This window comes from Drosophila innubila (assembly GCF_004354385.1).
Source record: "Drosophila innubila isolate TH190305 chromosome 3R unlocalized genomic scaffold, UK_Dinn_1.0 2_E_3R, whole genome shotgun sequence".
Classification (NCBI taxonomy): domain Eukaryota; kingdom Metazoa; phylum Arthropoda; class Insecta; order Diptera; family Drosophilidae; genus Drosophila; species Drosophila innubila.
The window spans coordinates 9,097,417-9,117,089 of NW_022995380.1; the positions used below are offsets into that span (position 1 = coordinate 9,097,417).

The 19,673-nt window shown below is 38.5% G+C and overlaps 4 protein-coding genes across 5 annotated transcripts; 2 read left to right on the forward strand and 2 right to left on the reverse strand.

The window, feature by feature from the left end:
* Nucleotides 1-117: 117 nt before the first annotated feature.
* LOC117791709 (membrane metallo-endopeptidase-like 1) lies at nt 118-2,627 on the forward strand. The gene is made up of 2 exons (XM_034631529.1): nt 118-1,443; nt 1,511-2,627. The coding sequence occupies exons 1-2, from the start codon at nt 274-276 to the stop codon at nt 2,516-2,518; spliced, it is 2,178 nt and encodes a 725-aa protein (XP_034487420.1). The 5' UTR covers nt 118-273; the 3' UTR covers nt 2,519-2,627.
* LOC117791715 (mitochondrial transcription rescue factor 1) lies at nt 2,624-3,488 on the reverse strand. Its single transcript, XM_034631536.1, has 3 exons — nt 3,084-3,488; nt 2,950-3,022; nt 2,624-2,884 (listed from the first exon to the last, which is right to left on the reverse strand). The coding sequence occupies exons 1-3, from the start codon at nt 3,383-3,385 to the stop codon at nt 2,681-2,683; spliced, it is 579 nt and encodes a 192-aa protein (XP_034487427.1). The 5' UTR covers nt 3,386-3,488; the 3' UTR covers nt 2,624-2,680.
* LOC117791713 lies at nt 3,436-4,564 on the reverse strand. Its single transcript, XM_034631534.1, has 2 exons — nt 4,393-4,564; nt 3,436-4,330 (listed from the first exon to the last, which is right to left on the reverse strand). Exons 1-2 carry the CDS (start codon nt 4,488-4,490, stop codon nt 3,481-3,483), a joined length of 948 nt encoding a protein of 315 aa, XP_034487425.1. The 5' UTR covers nt 4,491-4,564; the 3' UTR covers nt 3,436-3,480.
* A 322-nt stretch (nt 4,565-4,886) lies between these two features.
* LOC117791716 (thyroid transcription factor 1-associated protein 26) lies at nt 4,887-7,605 on the forward strand. Of its 2 annotated transcripts, XM_034631537.1 has the most exons (3): nt 4,889-5,090; nt 5,161-5,414; nt 7,246-7,605. In XM_034631537.1, exons 1-2 carry the CDS (start codon nt 4,971-4,973, stop codon nt 5,395-5,397), a joined length of 357 nt encoding a protein of 118 aa, XP_034487428.1. In that variant the 5' UTR covers nt 4,889-4,970; the 3' UTR covers nt 5,398-5,414; nt 7,246-7,605. The 2 variants fall into 2 exon arrangements, with proteins under 2 accessions (XP_034487429.1, XP_034487428.1); XM_034631538.1 differs by lacking the exon at nt 7,246-7,605 and having other exon boundaries at nt 4,887-5,090; nt 5,161-5,888.
* Nucleotides 7,606-19,673: the final 12,068 nt, after the last annotated feature.

Consider the following 19,673-nt stretch of genomic DNA (forward strand, 5'->3'; position numbering starts at 1 on the left):
TTAGGTCATGTTTTAGATTATACATAATAAAATCGTTATCAGCAGCTCACATATTTCCAGCTTTCCAATGAGAGAGGAATGAGTGCTAAATTTTGAGTTTCCGCTGTGCCAGGCAGTTTTAATTTAGGCTCTGAATGAATCAGTCGTGCGAAAGATCCGAGACATTATTCATTAATTCAAATCTATCAATGACTATTATCTACAATACGCTTTTTGAGTAATATATAGACATTTGCCTATCAAAAATACCTATGAATGTAAATCTGTAGGTAAATGATGAAAGGAAAAATGTTTGAGATTAAGAGAAACTTATATGTAAATTGTGGAGCTTTAGTGCTCATTATTTTATTGGCAACATGTGTGGCCAAGCCAACGATAGAACCAGAAGAAAATAAAAGTGAGATTAATGGTGACGAATTCAAAGATAACATTATAACGGATGACAATACCGAATTCCTGAAATCCTATGCCGCAAAGATGTTGAGCTATATGAATCTCACTGTGTCGCCATGTGACGATTTCTATGAGTATGCATGTGGCAACTGGAAGCTGGTTAAACCGGAAAGGCAATCACAACACAAACGTAGTAATCTCCTGGACATTGTATATACGCTGTTGGATAAAACAGAGGAGCTGCTGTTGTCGAATTCCACGTTGGCCAAAGATCTGGGGTATGCTCATGAATTGCGTATTGCACAACAATTCTACAACGCATGTCTCAGTGCTGAGCTCTATCCGATGCCAGCAGCTGACCCCGCTTATCTGGCGCTTATCAGGTCGATTGGCGGATTTCCCGCTGTCGACGGCGACGCGTGGCAGGCTTCGAATTTTAGTTGGTTCAACATGAGCTCCCACTTGACTAACTACCGTGCGGCTGGTCTAATCAATGAACATATTTTGCCACAATATCCTTTTTATCCAGACTTTGAGCTGCCAGAGCTCGGCTTTGATTATATCGTCCATAGTGACAACATTGCCACAAACGACACCAAAGGATATAAGCTGAACGAGAAGCGTATGCGAGGATATCTTAAAACATATGGACTCTCCGATGAGCAAGTTTCCGATGTGATTGCCGAAGTGTTTGCCTTCTGGCGTGAAGTGCTGCAAATAGGTGACCGCTTTGATGAGAACCAATACAAATGTAATAAGTTGTCCGCGAAGGAGAATCTGGATCCATTTCCCTTATGGGAAAGCTACTATGATATTGCCTGGGGCGGTGTGAATTTCGAAAAAAAAACCGAAGAACATTTCTGCGAATTCTACTACTATGAGCTTGATAAGGTGTGTGCCAAGCACAAGCCAGCTGTTGCCAATTATCTGGCCATGAAGCTCCTTTATACCATGGACTTCAAATTGAAGTCAACCAAGTTCCAGCGCGATCATTGTATGCTTCAAGTACATTTCTCGGTGCCTTACCTCTTGGACAAGCTATACTTGTTGGTAGGTTCTGTGATTAATTTATCATTAGTTTATTAATAATACTTTACTATAACTCCTTTGAATTCAGAAACACTTCACTGACGAAACCAAATCAGAGATTGCGAATATAATCGTTGAGTTGCGAAAGACTTTTGTATTGCTCTTGGAAAATGCCAACTGGTTAGACGAGGATACTCGCAAGGAGGCGTTACTCAAAGAATCTACGACAGAGCCGCGCATAGGCTCATTTAAAAACGCCAATCTTACTGAGATCCTAATACGTGAGATGAACAATTTAACCTTCGTTCCAGGCAGCTACGCTACGAACAACATCAACTTAAAAAAATTCCATGCAAACATGAAGCGATATAATGGATTGCACCACAAAGAGATGTCCAACGAAACGAAACCGTTGGAACTTCTTGTGGGAATGCAGGTGAACGCGTTCTATTTTAATTTGGACAATTCGATTAATGTAATGGCCGGAATACTGCATCCTCCAGCATACCATCAGGCCTGGCCCAACTCGCTAAAGTTCGGCACAATCGGCTACTTGGTGGGTCATGAGTTGACACACGGATTTGACACCGTTGGTTCTCTTTTCGACAGCACCGGAGCATCGCGCAATTGGTGGACAAATAAATCCAGCGAGGTGTTCGCAGATCGCGCCAATTGTTACGTGAATCATTTCAATAACTTTACAATACCGGAGATCAATCGTAATATCAACGGGAACGAGACCAAGGATGAGAACATTGCGGATAGTGGAGGATTACGCGAGGCGATGAGTGCATATCGAAGCCACATGAAGCAGCTACAGTTGACCAACGAAAACCATTTCTCGAATGTGCTGAAAAACGAACAGATGCCCGGCATGGATTTATCACCAGAGCAGTTGTTTTACCTGGGCTTTGCCCAGCTTTGGTGTGCCGCCTACGAGGAGGAACACTATTGGGAGGAGCTGACCAGTGAGCATACTATGGACAAGTACCGAGTCCTTGGCGCAGTCACTAACGACGAGGATTTCGCAAAGTCGTTCAACTGTCCGTCTGGCAGCCCAATGAATCCGACTTCGACCAAATGTCGCATCTGGTAGCGTGACGTAAAAAGCGGTTGATAAGCATGGAGCGGGTTCATTGAATAATTAATACGAATATATAAGTATCCATGTATATAAATGTATGTGTATAAACATTGTTGATTAAGAGAATGCGTGCTTATTCATATCAACGTTTAATTCGATTTATTTACTCTCTTGCTAGTGTACGATTGGCTCCGATGACTTGAAAGCATTGGGGCCTCTGTAGTTCTCAATGAGCAGTGATTTGTAGCGTCGCAGATGTACACTGAGTCCCTCCTCCCGTTCCGCGGCAGATAATATTACGACACGTGCGATAACCAAATGGGAGGGATTAGACTGACTGAAGCCGCGTACTACATCAATTTCGTCGCCGACTTCAAGCTGTAATACATTGAATACATTAACGTTATTAACTTGGACTACTTGTCAATCCAGAGTCAACTCACCTGCACGCTCTTTTTCTGTAGTTTTTGTCCATTAACACGGATTTTGCTCTCGTAGAAGTTAAGCTCCACTTTGCTGTATGGGAATGAGAATGATAGATTTAGTATGCAACTCTTTATCAATGGAAAGTACTCACTTTCTGGCCATGCCAAGTCCAGACTTTAGCAGCAAGTCGGCGCGAAGCGAGTTAACTTTGGTCTTCACCACCTTTGAGTCACGATCATCCTTAAAATCTTCATCTGCCTCATCGTCGCTGTCAATGTCTTCTCTCCGACCAGAGGATTTCTTGTCGTATTTATTTACGATGCTGCTGGTGTGTAGTTGAGCCCGAATATTTGTTGATACGCTGCATGGTACGGCAATTGTGTGCTGTATATTGCAGGCCGGAACTGTCGCCAGTTTCCGTAGTCTAGCTATTTGCCGTAAACTTCTGAGCATGTTGTGCGGCTTTTAAAATTACGATAACAATAAAAACGAAACATAACCCAAAATTCAACAGCTGATTGAGCCGCGTTGCCAACTATCAGTTGGTTTTATTTATTTACAGATAAGATTTTTGTTTTATTTTTGTTGCGTTTCTTTTTGGGTTTTTTGTTTGGATTTGGACGAATCTGATGCACGGTAACAGGTTTATAGTCACTCAACTCACTTGCTGCCAGAAATTCATCCTCATCTGTGTCTACCTGCATCAGCTCAGTTGTTGGAAATGCTTCGATGGTTTGTGTTCTTTCGATATTTTCAGTAACTTCAGTTTTTGATTTAGCTTTCATAGCCATACTGCTAAGTGCTTCTCCTAATTGTTGCGTTTCGGCCTGCGCATCGCCTTGATCGAGATTAAGGACTTTTCCATTCAAACAGGATATGTAATCGCCGCTCCACTCTTTTTGTTCCATTGGGGCAGCAACTTGTTGCTCAATTGGACCTTTCTTAGACTCTTGTATTGTTGGCGCCTTTTTTGGCGTCTTCTTCATGACAGATTTTGGCTGATTAACAAGCTGTTTCACGGGTCTGTTACGAGCGTTCACCCAATTCGCCAACTCAGGACTAATAGAATACAAGTCTACCGGCAGCACTAACGTAAGTGCTCGCACACCAAACAGTTCTTGGGTCAGCTCCTCCAATTTGGGCTGAGCATAAATGGGAGCCGTTGGAACCTTGACCTCAGCACTGGTTGCTATTAAACGAATGAGATGAGAGGGCCTTACGCTGAGCGAAACAAAGACACATGAGAAGCGTCGTCCATTTATGGCGCGTAGAGAGCTCTCCAGCCCAAGATGAATGTGTGTCTGAGTAGGAAATGCTTTAAGTGGATAACTACTATTGCTTATTGCCTTCTTCAATACGTTTTTAAATTCTGTTACTTCGTCATCCGGTAGCACAGGACTGCAACAATATTCAATGGTTAGTTTCTTTCATTCCACTTATACTTTACTTTTGGCGCTTACCAGTGTTGCTTGTATGGATTGGCCAAAATTGTACGCAATTTGGGCAGCACATTTTTCTTGCCTTTCAATTCTTTTTGTTTAATGCTAGTCAAGCTCATTGTTAAGACAATAAAATAAATAAGTAAATAAAAATTATCAACAACGTCCACGCGAGTGAACGGTAAAAACGGGGCTGCCACCTTGACCAACAAAACGGTGTGGCAGCCTTAGCTTTCGGAAAAAGTTCCATTCCCATTTTCAGTACAAAGCAAAGTGGAATTTTTTTTAAAGTTTTCTTTTATATAGAAGCTAGGATTTAACAAACATTTCCTTGTTTAATTGTTGAACAGGTTAAAGCTTTATTGCAAAATTAACAGTTATTAAAACATTTAATTTGTAATTTAAAATGCTCGCCAAGGACGACGTCGGTCGATTTACAGAACATCGATAGATTCACAGTATTCAGCCGATAGCCGATATGCTTAACAAATGTTGAAACTTTTGTGATTATTCAACACTCAGTTTGTAATTGTCCTATCAGCTGTTTTACGTATCAATTTGCACGTGTAGTTGTATTAAAAACATAATTTTTGTAAAAGATGAAACCTAGGCCGCAAAAAAACCAAGGCAAATTTAATAAAACGCCGAGCCATGCAAAAGCAGGCCATAAGCAAAAACCTGACTTTAAGCAAAAATACAAGCAAAAAAAGCCAGCGTCGGTATGTTCAAAGATTATGTGAAGTAAAGCAACAGGCTGCTGCATCATTTTGTATTCTATTTGTTTTGCAGGAGAGCAAACCCAACAAGCCAGAGATACGAAAAATGATACGCCAAAAGAAAGCTGCCGAGGCAGAGGCGGAGCGCCAAAAGATTCAGCTAGAGAAGGAGGCACGTATCAAGGCATACAAAAAGCAGCGTCTGGAGAAAACCAAAGCCATCAGCAAACGTACACAACGTGGGCAGCCCCTGATGAAGGATCGTATGCAGCTTTTGCTTAAGCAAATAGAAGAGATGAAACGGCGCTGACGATGTGGGATACTGAGGTAACTCAATAAGGAGAACAAAATATCATCATATCGCGAAAACGCGACATTCACATCTTGAAATTTCCGCGCACGCTTCAAATTAAATTTAATGCAACCTGTAATAAATTTTCACGCCCCTTCACTTCCGGCCGTGCGCAACCCTTTGATTACGCACTTTCTATAGAGCACCTCACCTCTCGGGACTCGAGCTCTTTATAAGTATGTCATATGCAAATTTTTTGCTCTGCAAATTGGTTTTTGCCAAACATTTGTTGCTGTTTTGCGCCTTATCGCCGGCATTTGCATCCTGTAGCTGCCAACCCCAATGATAAACGCGGGGGCGTCACATCAACTAATTCCCGCGCGTATTCAAGCAAGGTCTGCAAACAAACCAATTTGTTGCCACCTAGGCATCTATTGAATTTCTGACTTTTCATTGAATTTGTGCCTGAAATATTTTAACATAATAATAAATGCAAAGTCTTATAGATATTTCGCTCACTTCCTTGCACGAAAAGGATTTTTATGGTGTTTAAAGTTTCACATTTACTGTTAAATGCATGAAAAATCAAATAAATTTCCTAATAGCATCGACAGGACAATAATTGCTGTTGTTTCTGTAGCAACCTTCAAAGAAAACCACCCGCCAGATTCCTTCCCTATCACCGGCACAATAACAATCAGCATGTGGTCTCATATCCGCAACCATCGTCTAATGAAAACAAACGAATTTTTACTTTGTCATATTTGGGATATTGCAAAACTATTGCGTTAACCCTTTGCTAGCACCCTGGGTCTTGTACTATACAACCCGATGATACAAAATCGCACTAAATCAAAAATTATACTTTATACAAATAAAACGACGCAAACGTTGCGAACAAGAACGCACGGAAAACAGCGGAAGTCGTCGCTAGACCCTGTGGCCATAAATCTCATATAGTTAAATATTGAATTACGCAGGATGTGGGACGTGGATGTTACGGAAAAAGGGTTCTTCCACATGCATTTCATATTTTTAATTTTGTGGGTCAAAAGGATGCTCATACATATGTTCATTCTATCGCATCCTCTTCTAATTCTATTTTTCCACTATGTGTGACATTTTTAGCCCGCGTTTGTTTTGTTACGTCTATTTAATAAAAATCTGAAGTTATGAGTACTTTGCCAAGGGGTCGAAGCACAGTTTATATGTCGATAATGAATAGTTATGGTTATTTTTCCGACGAGGGGTAAACGCAATCCTTGCATTAAGTATTGAATATGAATTTGGAGTGCTTCAATGCTTTGTTTAGGTCGCTTATAATGCAATTTATGCATGTTTATATTAGTCTATTCGGTGAGTTGACAATCGACCCAATAGGCACTCAATGGGTTAACACACTTATCGTCGATTTCTATTTTTTTGTTTCCGCTGATCAGATTTAAGCGAATTCGGGGGCTTACTTTCATTCTCTTATTGACGGGCACGCTCAACGTAATTTCCAAATTGATAACAGATGATCTACGAGGTCATCACATTTTAATAGATTTCGATTGTATACTTAAAAGTCACACTAAGATGCTTATGTTTCAGTCTGCAAATATACGTTGTCCGAACATTTTGTTAATTGACATATAGCTAACTCTGTTTTATAGACAGCATTTCAATGAAATATTTCAAGTTTGAATGGCTTTTGTTAGTCTTAATTTTGCTATGCATCAGCAATATTTCGGGAGGTGTAAAACGCAGAGCAAAACCAAAAAAATTCCCGATAAAGTTGCCTAAAATCAACATAAACATTCATCATAATAGTAAGTTTTTTAGTAATCATATTAAATTATTATAAAGTAACTTTTATATTTGCAGGTTTTCACATTGGTTAAATGCTGACACGCTGATTAAGTCTTAAACTATTGAAAATAATTTAAGTTAAGTAAGATATTTTTACTTTCATTTTCATCCCTTATGCTGGGATGTAGAATAATGTTGTAAATATAAACAAAAGTATGTTTAATGAATGAATTCATGAGTAAATGTTGCTTTCACCTGACAGATATTCAGAGAAATCTCTAGACCCTTTACATAATAAAGTTATGTTTATCTGCTACAAATATTTTGCCATCATTATACTCCGTTATATAGAGTGCCCGGCATAACTTACCGGCTTTTGTATCTTGTTAACGACTTGAAGATGCTAATTAAATTCTTGCAATTACAAAACAAAAACAAACAAGCTTTCGTTTTCAATGCAGACAAAAAAATCTGGCCCCCAAATTAACACCCAAGGCGGAGGATTTTTGCTTTCGGCGAACCGTGAAATCTTTTGGATACAATTCGGCTGACTCTGGACCAACTTTTGCCTTATTCCTCACATAAATCTATGACAGGGTGGGATGAAGGGGTCCCAACAACCATTGGAATTGGCTCTTATCTGGCTAAAATATTAACGGTTGAAGCTTAATTACAAAAGGCGACGATGCCGATGCTCACAAATTAACTGCTAGTCGCAACTGTACCCCAATCTGGGCGCCAGTCAGACAGCCAGCCATTAGGGTAATTATTTACAACAATTTCAAATTTTACACATGAACACACCGAATTACAATAAAATGGCGGACCGCAACAACAAAATGTTTTGCATGCACTTTTCCGTGTATTTGGGAAATTTCAAGTACGCGCTTAAACTCATAAATAACGAGAGTGCGGGCTGTAAATCAAGCCCAAAGGCGTATCCAGCATGAATGTGCATGTAAATTTTCAAATTTTCAACAATTTGCAACACTTTTGGCGAACACGCGACCCGAAGCAGAAAGTCCCTTTTTGGTCCAACCCCTTTTTCTGCGATGTGCGCATAAATTTCAATTAAAATTGGAAATGCCATGAAAAATGAAAGGCCGGAAAAATTCCCCAAAACCAAATGACATTGCCCAAAAAGTTGGTCAGTTTGAGTTGTGTTGTCTGGTTTTCGATTTTAATTGCATGCAGCAGGTGCAGGCAAGCATGAAAGTGGCCAAATCAATGGGGGGTGTGTGTCACACATTTAAAGTATTTTTTAATTAAACAAGAAATAACGGTTATCTTCGACACGCCAAATACTTGATACCCTTGCAGAGTACTATAATTTATAACTGATCGTTTCTATGACAGGAATATGATATAGCAGCTCAACTTGAACCAAATTTTATCATGATCTGTAGGAAAATACTAAATATACCATTTGTAAGATTGTTTAAGATGTCTTAAGAGAAGCAACAAGATTTTTCATAGTTAAGCTTAAGATTTGAGAAATTATTCCTCTAGATCTTTATCAAGTTTAACCAAGAACTCGTTATTGCCAAGGATCGCATATAAAAGTTATGAATGAAAATTGTATCTAAATAAGTTAGTACATTTTTACAGTTAAAGATACGGAATAACTCTTAACTGTATATTAAAAAAAAAACATAAAAATTATTATTTTTGTTATTGAAAAAATAAAAAATAAGTTTGGAAATACTAATACTGGGACAGTAATTTGGATAGACATAGTGAAGCAGATCAAGATCCGGAATATATACATATGTATACTCCTTTAATGCCTTACACATTTTGTAACAGTATGATAATACCCTTTAGTAGTGTATAAAAACAATTTGGAGCATTTCCAATAATTACCCAGTTGGTCAAGTCTGTTTGAAGTCTGAAGGGTTAATGTGTGAAAGTGGTGGAATGTTTTGGGTGAAGTAATTGTGTGAATTTATGCAAATGAAAGTGAGTGAGAAAATTAAAATGGTCGCAGCATATTTCACACTTCAGCGGAGCTGGAGCATCCATCATCATCATCACTACGATAGTTATCGGGCATCAGGATGTCAAAACTATAAGCTGACACTAAAACCATTGAGGCACTTCAGCGACAACAAAGACAAGCTCTCACACACACATATATATAGAGTACTGTCCACAAGGGTTGATCACATGGATTCCTCTTCGAGAGTTGTTCTTTAATTTTTGCCCGACTAACAAGCGTCACGTGGCGCTTCGTTTTTCACACGCCAGTCAAAAGTACAGTCGCTATTGGTTGGTAACTGTACCGTTAGTAGTACCGTTAGTAGTGGGACGCTTGTTTGTGTCAGTGTCATCATTACATAACCTCACAAAACACGACATAATTCACTTCCTGTGACACGAACGTGTGTTCACTTTGTTGGGCGAGTGTGGAATGTGTAGAGTGTGGAATGAGTGTGGATTGTCATCCCCTAGCATGCGTATGTATTTATGTAGTTTAAAGTCGCATAACTCAAAAATTAAAGTGACCATGCGACAATTTTCAATTTTGAGCATTGTCCATAAATCAAATTGCGTTTACGAGTAGCCGCAGGACATTGTCAAGGATTTGAGGGATGCGAAAGATGCGAGTTCAAAGCAACCAACTGCTTACACTCTTTTGATGAGTTTATTGAAAAATTGCGTGACATTTTTGGGTGGTTTTTAGGCCGATTTCCTAGCTGTGTGTTTCTGTCAACACTTCGTCCTGCCATGTGTGACAGTTATGAGCATTTCCAAATTCAATTTAATCAAAGTTTTGGGCATCGTCAAGTGGCAAATGGTTTTTCTGAAAAAACAACAAATAATCCCATTACACACATACACACACAAACACAAGACAATGCAATTGTTGTCTACGGATTTGCGGCATGTGTCAAAAATTTCAACGATGACAGAAGGACTCTCTAAAAAGCAGACACATGTGTCCCTCATATACTACTGCTATGATTAGCAAAGGACTAACGATGATGCTTTGAAATTCAATTTTTAAATTGGCCTTCAGTTTGTCCCTTGTTTGGGCAATAAATCTCTAAGAAGTCTTAACATGTCAGCGCCACTTATTTGCTGATTTCAAAACATGGTTTAACTTTATTCAAATGCCAAGTTCCATTCAACATGCAACAGGAAACGGAAAATGGCAACTGGCAACTGGCGTGGCTCAGTGGGAGGAGGAGGGCATCTTATGGCTTTCTCCTTTCAGCTTGGCTACAAATTCCTTTGGCAAATCCAACACAAAGCCCGTGACTTTGATTTATAACAATGGGGCGTGGTATTTTTAATTTACAAACCAAGCGAACCAATGTCCTTTTGCCTGACTGAGAGGCAACCCTTTTCTCGCCGCCTGTCTGCATAATTATCTGTGGCACGGGCGTTCGTCTTGTCCAGCAAATTTATGGCCAACATCTTATTTAAGGCATGCGTCTAAGAATTCTGCCCACTTTCACTTTGTTTAATGAGTTTTTCTTTAATTGGCCTGATAGCTGGATTTGTATACGGTTCTTCAACAGATTTATATGCTGCCTAGTTTCAAGATGCCTAATACTTAATTGCAGTTCTTTGGTCAGTGGTCAGCCTGATTAATTTGTGGCTAACAGATAGTTGAGACCACAAATCTGTTGGCAAATCGAAACAAATGATGACGGCATCAAATGATTGTATGATTGTTGCCACATCCCTGGGGCGCCACTTGAATGTCGTCAACATGACAATAACTTTCAGTAGTAATTTCTGTAAAATTCTATGACTTCGTAACTAATTAGCGAAAACCATAAAAACAATGAGCGTTGCGGGCGCGACAAGAGACCGCAAACTGTCGCAACCCTCAGACAGAGGAGGCAAGGCAGGGAGCAGGAGGGATGCTGTGCACCCTTACCGCAGCTAAAGCAGTTACTAATGAACTTTGACGTGATGTGCGTTGACGCTGACGCGTTTCAGCTGAGAAGGATGCGGCGTCAGTCAATGTCAACAAGTGAAAGTCAGCCCGGGGGAAAATGGAAAATGAGAAAGGGGAACGGAGTACGGAGAACGGAGAATGGGCGACGACTCAACTTTAAAGCTACATCGTTAAAAGAGCATAAAATGCATTAAAATTAAAAACGTGTTAAAATGTTAAAAATAACTTGTTGTCCTTAAGAACTTAATGAGCTGTTAATGAAGCGACGCCAAAGTCAAGTCCGAGTCGGAATAAGAAATGAACACGCGTCGTACATTCGTATAATTTGCGCCTCATTTGTTGTGGCGCCTCAAAATGGTGCGTAGTTTAAATAATCGTAAATTAAAAAAAATTAATAATGAAAAAACGAGAAAGAGAAGTAAGTATCAGGCATATGCTGTCTGTGACTTTTGTTGATGCCCATAAATTATGTAAATTTGCTTCAAAAATTAATAAAAAAAAAACGAAGAAAATAATATGAAACCAATGTGAACTGTGCCTCTAATAAGGGTAAATGGTCACACGCAGCAGCAGCGGGTAGTCCGCACTTTAGGGGGCGTGGCCGCAACGCCTGTGCTCTTTATTTTTAGCATCAACTTTATAAATCTGAAAAATATGCCCTTTATTTCTTATTTCTTATTTTGTAATTTGTTTTTTTGGTTGTAAAACACACTGAAATATGAGTAAAAAATTGCCACATTATTCAGGGGCCGGCAAATGGATTTTCTATTTCCTTTATATTAGATTTTCCAGCCGAGGGTTGATCAGCCGTAAGTCGTGGGAATGGGTGAGAAGTAAAAGTTATTCCACTAATTCACTCGACTGATTCAACTCAGCAAATGTGAACAGACAACCTGCAGGATTCTTTAATCACACACAGTCACACTAACACACACACACATCTACGTTTTAAAAGTATCCTTATATAAATTAAACATCCGACATATGCAAAGGCGTAACAACGACAACTCAGGTAAAATTTATTGTGGAAAAAAGACGTAAGAATACTTGACAAAAAAGTTACACTATGCAGGAAAAACTTGAACACAATGCAAGTGAATTAAATGTAAGCAAACTTTTCTCTTAACTTTTTTTAAAATTAATTTCTCATTTTGATATTATAGTAAAATTTCATTTAATATTCTTTCTTCTGTAAATTGTATTTAGTCACATTTCTAAATTAATTTCAATAGTAAACTTTTATGTCTCGCAAATTTAAATTGCACAAGAAATAAATTTGCCGCAACTCCGTTGCACAGTGTAATTAGGAGAGGGATGCTGTGGCAAGGAACTGAGCAGCAAAAGCCACTTGCAACTCGTTTTGTGGCGGCGCTTAATTTTTAATGCCAGGCCGTGAAAATTTATTGTAGCGCCACAAATTTGAGTTAATCTCTCTGTGTTGCCAAAGGACTTAAAAGCGGCAGCCACGCACGGCTGATGATGTTGCAAGTTTATCGGGTGGTTTTTCCATGTTTTATAGAAGTTCGTTTAGTTCGTGGGTTGACTGTACTCAGTGAGTGTACGTGTCGTTGTCTGTTTAAAGTCCTGAAATGCGCGCTGATTTGATGTCACTTGCCAATGCAGCTGTCGGCCAAGTTAAAGCATTTGGCCAAAGGAGCAGAGGTGTGATAAGTGCTTTTCTATGCGTCGCGTCGCGTTGCTTTGTTATTGTATTGCTTTTGTGTCTGACTCGACATTCCGTTGAGACATGCCTCAATTTGGTCATCAATCAATTGGCGAGCTAACGAGCCGCCTTTGGACCCGAATGAGGACTTCTCATGTGTGTAACTCGAATCTCAATGTCCTTTCGCAGTTAACAACAACGAAAGTTTGGGAAAAAAACCGAGCACGTAATTTCGCTTAGTCGTGTTGAGGTTATCAGCTTCAATTTCATTGACCATGAGCGATGGATAAGACTCAAATTGAAATTGAAATTTGAAATTGAGTCAGTGGCAAAGGGGTTTATTTTGGCGCTATAAATTACGCTGCCACGCCCACCAAAAGGCTTAACGGTAACCATAAATATTTATTAATGAAATTAACTGCTCCGTTGCCTGAGACAACGCACAAAATTCAAATATCAACGGCAAAGAACTCGTTCAAATAATTAAAATTCATGTTCTGCTCGCTGCGAAAATGACTGAAGATGGGGTTGACCTGACGCCGGAAGGGGGAGGAGATGGAGTTGGAAGTGGAGATGGGAGGAACGACAATGATCGCTCTTTGGCAAAAGTTGATGATAACGCGATTTTCAAAAGCCATAAGGCCATTAAAAGATGGTGGAGCTGATGCTGAAGCGACGACATCTGTGGGGGATTGAACCAGCAAAAGGTTATATTAATGCGCGAGGGTAGCTACAGAAGTCACTAAAAAAATTAAAAAACAGATATAGTTTTCTATAACGTGACTTGCTATTTTTTTAAGTGTCCTGATGTGCTCCAATAGAGTAAACTCTTTCAATATGGAAAATTTTGTTTTTATTTTCTTACAACATAATCAAATCAATTAACTTGGCTTTCCCAGCGTTGTGTAAGACAAGTTCAAGTGCTAGTTTCATTGATTCCTCTCTCCACCAATATTTCCGATTTCTGTGACATTCCTGAATATGAACTTTTCACCTTGTTTAAACTTTTCTTTTTATTATTAGCAACTTATGTTGTTATATACATGCATTCCGATAAGATTTGGCTATAATTAGACAACTATATTATAAAGCTCTCATAGAAACGATTGACGGGTAGGGCTTTATTCTTTCTATTTTTTTATTTCTTTTTTTTCATATTGCAACATTAATTTTCTATCCTTAAGGGCTTTTTACACTGGAAGCGAAACGACAGCGGAATGAAAACTCCATATATAAATAGCAGGAAAACATTTTTTCGCTGTTTTTTCTTAGTATCGGGATTTTCTTTCCGCGGTCGTTTCGCTTCCAGTGTAACTTTGCCTTTATCCATAAAAATATATATTTGAATATTACATTTTATTTTCTATATTACATAATTTTTTTTCATGGGTACAATATTAATTCCTCATGAAGTCTATATCTTTTGGGGTTACCCTCGTGCCTACATATGGCTTTCAAAGGGTTTCAAGTTAAACTGTAGCACATTTGCATATGTCTACACTTAATTTACAATATTATAAAATTATAACCATAATTATGGCCATGAGGCGTCGCATCGTTGTAAACGTGTCTTTCTTGCTGTGGCTAACCAAAATGGCGGCTGCCACAACAAATGTGTGGGCGTAGTCATGGGCGTGGCTGTGTGCCCGCGTGTGTGGTTAAGTGGTTTTCCAGGTTGCCAGCCCCACCACACACAGTACTCCCAACAATTGATCCGCAACCAGCTGAAAACTGAAAGTGGCGCCCATTTTAATGAGCAGCAAATTCAATTTAACATTTGTTTCATTTGCAATTCATGTATTTCAATTTCAATTGCAATTGTCTTGGCCAGGTCTGTTTAGTTTGGTCCCCGGGGAGGGCATGGCAAGGGGGAAATTGTGGCGCATTCAATTAAATTGGCATAAATTATACGCTTTATGCGCAGATCAAAAAGTACACGTAGCGAGGGGCTACTGTACCGGACCGAGGCATACACATAAATCAACCGCTTTTGACAGCTTCAAATGCAAATCAAATGTAAAGGAAACAATTCAGCAATTCAAAAACATAAACTTGTCGACCAGCCCAGAAGAGAGTCCTCCCCTCGAGAGTCCTTGCCACATTCGCCACGCTCTGACTTTTCAAATGTGGCAAAGTTTATACTCGGCTTATACAACTGCGGATTAGCGACGGCGTTTACATGTTAACACTCTGATGCCGACCCATCGACCAAAGATATTACATTTCAAAGCAATAAAATGCGCAAGGACCTTCCTCTCCCACCCGCTGTCTTAACAATTTGCAGTGTGTCCAGCGCAGCATTTCTTTTAGATTTGTTGTTTTTTATGTTATCTTTTTTGGCGTTTTCTCCCTCGTTTTCACCATTAGAACACGTTTCCGGTGGCTTTTGGTAATGAGGTGCTAATGCTGTGCGCGTTTTTTCCATGCGATTTATTGGTCCTCTAATTGTGTTGGCTGCTTTTAGGCGTCTGCATTGAATATCTGATTGAGCAGTGCATCCCTGGCTAGTAAATAACAACAGCTGCCCTGGCACAAGTTCAAGTCCAAGTGTGTAAATCACATTTATGACTTTTAATGAAAACTTCGATAAATTTGTAAACAGCCGTCAGTATTTATGTGTCGATTGGGAAGCTCTACTTCTCTCTTTCTCCTTATCTTTGCTCTCCTCTCTGTTTATGTCTTTCTACATATAAATCAATGGTTTAGCATTGTGCGTAAATATTGTAAATTTATAACTATTACTTACACACGATTAAATAATTCATAGCTATGATCAATAACAAAACACCCGTTCCTCCTTTCTTGAACTAAGATTGATAAACTTTTTTGTTGTTGCAACGCAAATTGCAATCATTTGTTAAGCGTAAACCCTTTGCAAACAAAGAACCAAGTCTAATGAGCTGGCCATAAACAGAAAGAACGTTTTGGTCCATAAAAATATTGAAGCTCACACTGATAAATGACCAAACAAATGTTTTGTTTACGAGTGAGAGGAGGCAGGGAAGTGGTTTCGGAGGCGTGACGAAAATCCAATCAAGTTGTATAAATATTCAGGCTCAGCAGTTTGAGCATTGGTCAAGTGTCCAATAACAAAACTAATATAGAAATTAGGTGTGTAATGTGCTGAGCCAGCTATAAATATTTCTTATTTTTTTGCCTTTACAAAATATTTGCAAAATGTTTGCAATTGTCTGCAGTGCGAGAGGGTGGTTCGTACAGTTCTTGTGTGAGTTGGGGAATTGGTGGTGTCTATTTCAAGTGTTTGCCACATCTGACATTTGTCATCATGATTCGGCCATAAATACAAACTGCGCATTCATAAATAAACATTCATCCAAGCGTTCAACTTATGAAAGTTTTTCCGAGTTTTCCCAAATGTTGCTAGTTACGCTACTTAACAGACTTTTTTCCGTTTTGCTGAGCAATTACATTTGATACTTTACTTTCTGGCAATTAATTTCCTTAGCATTCCTGTTTATTTTTATTTAATTCAATATTTTTTTGCAGAAGAATGGAGAACTTCAGGGACTATAATGTTTATAAATTTAAAAAAATTAATGAAGGAGATATTATTTGTGGATTTTTATTTAAAAATGAATGAAAAACTCTTAATCTAAATACATATCGATGAAATTAAAATTTAGCTTTAATTTTGTTTATTATAAAACTTAAGAAACTTAAAAATAAAATTTTATGCAAAAATAAATTAAAGTTAGAGTTAATATTGATCTGTAATTAAAAACTTATATTTAACTACTAATTTGTGCTTTATTTACTCAGAAAAAAAAAGTTACAATTAATTTGTAAAATAAAAATGTAGAATAAAAGATTATACGTTTTCTAGGAAACCCTATCCGAATATTGAATATCTGAGATTGTTTTCAGATTTGGATATGTTAAATTGTTTATTTTGATGGACCTTTTGCTTAAAATTTTCAAAAGTATCGAGGTATCAATGTCAAGTATTCCGGCTTATTGATAAATCGATTTGTTCTTTGGCAATTCGTGACTTTGCTCTTAATGTATTCCAATTTATTCAACCTGCTTAAAGAAAGTTCGTCTTAGTTTCAATTCATCTTCAAAGTTCATTAGATGAAAATTAAATTGCACACTTAAATCACCTGCAAATGCAAATGAATATCAAAAGTGAGCAATGTATGTATGTGCTTGACTTTGTCTTTCAGTCTGTTCCATTGCTGCCTCTGGGCTGGAATTCTAATTTAAATTTTATTATGAAGCCTGGTGCGTCTGTCTTTGATGTGTTTGTAGGCATACCAAATGTGAAACTATCGATAATGATGTTAATGCATTTCACATGAGCAAACAAGCGAGAATCGAGTAACGGGTACGGATGCGGATACGGGTTCGGGTAAAGGTACGGGCATGTCAATGGCAACCACTTTGAGGACGAAGCCTCAGCTCCATTGAACTTAATTAAGGATGCTGAGTTGATGCCTCATATTTGTCAATGGCAACCAAGGAGCCGCAAAAGGCAAACAATCATGGGTTACCCACAACACACACGCATCAATCGTTTGTCGTCTGCAAGTGTGTGTGTGTGTGTTTGTGTGTATGTTTGGTGTGGAAAGAGGAGAAGTCAACCCTTTGGCTGCTCCTTGCAGGATTTCATCACTCCGCCTGGTGACGTGAAACTATTTTAATGTGTTGCAATTAAATTAACATAAATTTCAAGACCAGTCGGCAGCCTTAGAAAATCGTAATCCTTTGGCCGTCTGTTTGATTTTGATGGCACACGTTTTCTGTTGTTTTTGGCCCAAAAACAAGCTGGTCTCTTTGGCCTTTTGTTGTGCCGCGCATGCAAATCGCGCCCAAGGCCCAATTTGATTGACGCCACACGACGCGTTAATAACTTTAGCAACGCCCTTGTCCTGCGGCACACTTTGATGACAACGATGATGATGATGATAATGATGTTGCACTATCGACAAAAACTACAGTTATACAACTACAACTATAATTATAGAGTACAGTGTGTGTCTGCGTCTGTCGTTGTTTATTTAAAATGAAGCTCTCCTCTATTTGTTTATTATTTAGCGCAAAACCCATTTTTGGCCCTGTCTCTGTCGCTTATCCTCGTGTCACGCAACCCAATTATTTTGTACAAACATGTAACTGTTAATTGGCAGCTTGTCTCCTGGGTGCGACATCCCCTTCCCTTCTCTCAAACTTTAGCTAGTTTTGGCCCGAATCATGTGCTGAGATTGCTTTTGCAGAAGGGATTAAATGAGGCCAACGATGAGAACATGGATAGGGTTATGGACTAAACTAAGTCTTCGATAATAGTATATTATTGTGATAAGAAATAAAAATATACATATATACATTTGTTATTGTTTAACTAATTTTTTGCATAATAAGAAACTTCCAATTTATCTTTTTTGTACATTTGTTATTATTTAATTAATTTTTTGTATATAAGGAACTTTCAATTATTATATTTTAGCTACTTTTGATTGTATAACTACTATCCAATTAACTTTATTTTTAAGATTTTTCGTTAAAACAAATAATTATAATTTACAGCGAAATTACCTATCTTAACTGTTCAGAACAACCAGTTTTAAATCAAAGGTCTCGTTTCTTACTTTCAGACAGATATAAATAGTTTCTTTAATGCTATTACAGAATCGAGTTATTGATTAAATTTTATTCTAAAATTAATATATAACACATGACATATTTGCATCAGCAAATGAATATGAATAGTTTCTTTAATTTATTTGCAAAATCGACTTTTTGAACAGCTGCAATCGAAACTCATCTGTCATGCATATTCGAAAAGATACAGTATCTATATCTATATCTGTATCTCTATCTACACAACTTGTAAAACGAATAACAATTCTCAAAGTGATTCAAACTGTAATTACGAATGGATACGATAGTTTGGTTCGCTACTCCCAAAGTAATTCGCATGTCAAAGCGTGAAAATAGTGAAATTTACTTTGCGTCTGCCGAGATAAACGTACTTACAGATACTTGTGTCTGTATATGTAAATGTATTTGTGTGTAAGCACATACTTGGCTGCATATGATTTATGATGCAGACAGACGAAAGCGACGCACTACACGCTGTTTGGCCAAAAAAGATTTACGACTCCTTCACTAGCAGCACACACACACACACACACACACACACACACACACAACACAACACACACACATGCATACACTCGCAATGGGATGAGTATGCAAAAAGTACGCACAAGGGGCAAAGTGAAAGCCGTGATAAAGCAGCAAACACTCAGTGCTAAGCTTAGCGTGTCTTACAGACACACACACACACACACACACACACACACACACACACACACACATATATATATACACTCTCACACACACACATATGACATGTGCTTCAAAGTTTGACACGAGTCACGAGCAACTTTAAAGCCAATTACAAGACATCAGCTTGGTCTAATCCTGTGCAATTTTCATGGCGATTTTCTGCACAGTTGAGCATACTCAACGTACTCGACGTACTCGTTTAAGGACATTGCAGGTCCTTATGCAAAGTTATTTCATTCTTAGCTCCATTAATGTTGATAACAAAAAGACAAAAAAAAAGAAAGATAAACGACCATCAATTGTTTGGCCTAATTGCTTGCCCCCTCTCCTTTGGCCCCCTCTACGCTGTCTATTTACTAATGCACTTGCCACATCAAACTTCGCATTTAATTTGCGTCGTTTAGACCATTAAGTTATCGCAAATGAGCAAAACTCGAAGGTTGTGAATCAACTGAAATAGGTTTTAGTCAGCAGCTAACTGATGGCCATATCCTGATGGTCTGCATCTCACTCTCTCTTCCGTCCTGTTGTCACATGCTATAAAAATCATAAAACTATTCAGTTGAAGTTGAAGTCGAAGGGGGAGTGGGAGTGGGAAAGGAAATGCTCCTTTGTCTAGTC